Here is a 3,390-nt window from a genome sequence, read left to right on the forward strand (position 1 = left end):
GTTTTTTCTTGACATTAGGTTGATGTCCTTGTTTTTTCTTGACATTAGGTTGATGTCCTTGTTTTTTCTTGACATTAGGTTGATGTCCTTGTTTTTCTCTTGACATTAGGTTGATGTCCTTATTTTTCTTGACATTAGATTGATGTCCTTGTTTTTCTTGACATTAGGTTGATGTCTTTGTTTTTTCTTGACATTAGGTTGATGTCCTTGTTTTTCTTGACATTACATTGATGTCCTTGTTTTTCTTGACATTAGGTTGATGTCCTTGTTTTTCTTGACATTAGATTGATGTCCTTGTTTTTCTTGACATTAGGTTGATGTCCTTGTTTTTCTCTTGACATTAGGTCGATGTCCTTGTTTTTCTTGACATTAGATTGATGTCCTTGTTTTTCTTGACATTAGGACATCAACCTAATGTCAAGAAAAACAAGGACATCAATGTATTAAACCAGGACTCTACGATTTGTTCTATTAAACCAGGACTCTACGATTTGTTGTATTAAACCAGGACTCTACGATTTGTTGTATTAAACCAGGACTCTACGATTTGTTCTATTAAACCAGGACTCTACGATTTGTTCTATTAAACCAGGACTCTACGATTTGTTGTATTAATCCAGGACTCTACGATTTGTTCTATTAAACCAGGACTCTACGATTTGTTCTATTAAACCAGGACTCTACGATTTGTTCTATTAAACCAGGACTCTACGATTTGTTGTATTAAACCAGGACTCTACGATTTGTCGTCAGCGAAGACAAAAAGTAATATTTCCTTAACTGTAAAATCTTTGACCGTAGTCACTGCAATGTTTCCCCGGGTTTTAATAAATACACATAAACAAATAAATTTGACTTGTAGTCCGACGATTTTGTTCTACAATTGAAAATAAAACTGAAGCTCGAAGGAAGCGGGATTGAAAGCTAACCCAAGGCAGTAAAATAGCGAACACCAGGCACGAAGCTAATATTTCTGCTCAGTTTCAGCCTCAATTGTTTCATTCTTTATGTCAAGTCAGATTTTATTTCCTTCTAGACTTGTAGTTTTTATACACGTATATAAGTATTTCTAGCAGTAAGAACAACGCTTGAATGGTTATTGTTGTGTTTTATTAATAATAACATATAAAAGTTAGTCGTTTTCTTTACCGTCGTCATATTTGGGTAGCTTAAAACTAGTGTTAGTTTTAAGCCAGTAATAATGTAAGTTTTTGTCACCTAATATGAAGTAGTATTTTTTACGTTAACTTCCACGTGATTTGGTATTATTTACTAGCTAAATGATTTAATAATGATTTTATTCAGGACATCTGCAGTGGAGCAGCATTTTATGCAAATTTATGTCACCAGAACCTCGTGGATTCTGGATATTATGATGATGAAGGCCCTTTCGATATTACGGAACAGGTAGTCATATTTATGATGTTCTTAGATTATCCAAAACGATCTAATATAGATCTGCTCTATATTACTGATATGGTAAGTAATTGTAAGTGTACAGAGTAACGTTTTGATGTGAAAAAAATAAGTTATTATCAACACGTTAATTATTATATAACGATCTTGACTGAATTGAGTTTATCGGTATTATAGTGTTCTATATTCATTTAGATCAGATTTAATCAGCAAATGTTTGCATTAGGAAAATTCTACAACCTATGGCACTGTTTTGCCCATGGCCAGGTGGTTAGGGCCCCGGCATGGCCAGGTGGTTAGGGCGCTCGACTCGCAATCTGAGGGTCGCGGGTTCGAATGCCCCGTCCCACCAATCATGCTCGCCCTTTCAGCCGTGGGGGCGTTATAATGTGGCGATAAATCTCACTATTTGTTGGTAAAAGAGTAGTCCAAGAGTTAGCGGTGGGTGGTGATGGCTATCTGCCTTCCCTCTAGTCTTACACTGCTAGATTAGGGACGGCTAGCGTAGACAGCCCTCGTGTAGCTTTGCACGAAATTCTAAACAAACAAACTGTTTTGCAATGCGACACTATAAAGTTCATGTCTAGCTCATTCTAGTTTGTTTTTTATTCTGGGAACAATAAATGATAGATCTTAAGTTAGTAGTAGCTTTTCTTCCGATAATGAAATAAAAACCTTAAATTAAATCAGTTGTTTAATGCGTGTAGATCTTAGATAAGATTCAGTGCTTATTTCTTGGCTTTTGAATTACGCGCAAAACTACTCGAGGGCTATCTGCACTAGCCGTCCTTAGTTTAGAAGTGATGGACTAGAGGGAAAGCAGTTAGTCAACACCACCCACCGCCAACACTTGGGCTACTCTTTCACCGACGAATAGTGGGTTTGACTGTAACATTATAACGCTCCCATGGCTGAAAGGGCGAACAATGAAGCTTTCGGTACTACTTTGTAATATTGGTTGATTATAGCTGTTACAACAAAGGTATGTAGATGAACTCGGATTACTTTAAATTGTTCTGTACGCAAGTTGAAATCTGAGAAGCCCAAATAAAGAAAAAAACAAGGACATCAACCTAATGTCAAGGAAAAAACAAAGACATCAACCTAATGACAAGAAAAACAAGGACATCAATCTAATGTCAAGGAAAACAAGGACATCAATCTAATGTCAAGAAAAAACGAAGGACATCGACCTAATGTCAAGAAAAAAACAAAGACATCAACCTAATGACAAGAAAAAACAAGGATATCAATCTAATGACAAGAAAAACAAGGACATCAATCTAATGTCAAGAAAAAACAAAGACATTGATCTAATGTCAAGAGAAAAACAAGGACATCAATCTAATGACAAGAAAAACAAGGACATCAATCTAATGTCAAGAAAAAACAAGGACATCGACCTAATGTCAAGAGAAAAACAAGGACATCGACCTAATGTCAAGAAAAACAAGGACATCAACCTAATGTCAAGGAAAAAACAAAGACATCAACCTAATGACAAGAAAAACAAGGACATCAATCTAATGTCAAGAAAAACAAGGACATCAACCTAATGTCAAGAAAAAACAAGGATATCAACCTAATGTTAAGAAAAACAAGGACATTAATCTAATGTCAAGAAAAACAAGGACATCAATCAAATGTAAAGAAAAACAAGGACATCAATCTAATGTCAAGAAAAACAAGGACATCGATCTAATGTCAAGAAAAAAGGACATCAACCTAATGTCAAGAAAAAACAAGGACATCAATCTAATATCAAGAAAAAACAAGGACATCAATCTAATGTCAAGAAAAACAAGGGCATCAATCTAATGTCAAGAAAGAAACAAGGACATCAATCTAATGACAAGAAAACAAGGACTTCAACCTAATGTCAAGAAAACAAGGACATCAATCTAATGTCAAGAAAAACAAGGTATTAAACCAGGACTCTACGATTTGTTCCAACAAATCGTAGAGTCCTGGTTT

General features: G+C 35.3%; 1 protein-coding gene across 1 annotated transcript in view; it reads left to right on the forward strand.

The window, feature by feature from the left end:
- The window catches only part of LOC106470611 (BAI1-associated protein 3-like), a gene marked incomplete at its 5' end in the record, with an annotated part of 45,603 nt that overhangs the window by 23,713 nt on the left and 18,500 nt on the right, over window positions 1–3,390 (forward strand). Inside the window, one exon of the mRNA XM_022399238.1 lies at window positions 1,306–1,407. Coding sequence (XP_022254946.1) covers window positions 1,306–1,407 — 102 coding nt within the window. The remainder of the gene's footprint in view (window positions 1–1,305; window positions 1,408–3,390) is intronic.

The sequence above is a fragment of the Limulus polyphemus genome, unplaced genomic scaffold (genome assembly GCF_000517525.1).
Source record: "Limulus polyphemus unplaced genomic scaffold, Limulus_polyphemus-2.1.2 Scaffold4115, whole genome shotgun sequence".
Lineage (NCBI taxonomy): Eukaryota > Metazoa > Arthropoda > Merostomata > Xiphosura > Limulidae > Limulus > Limulus polyphemus.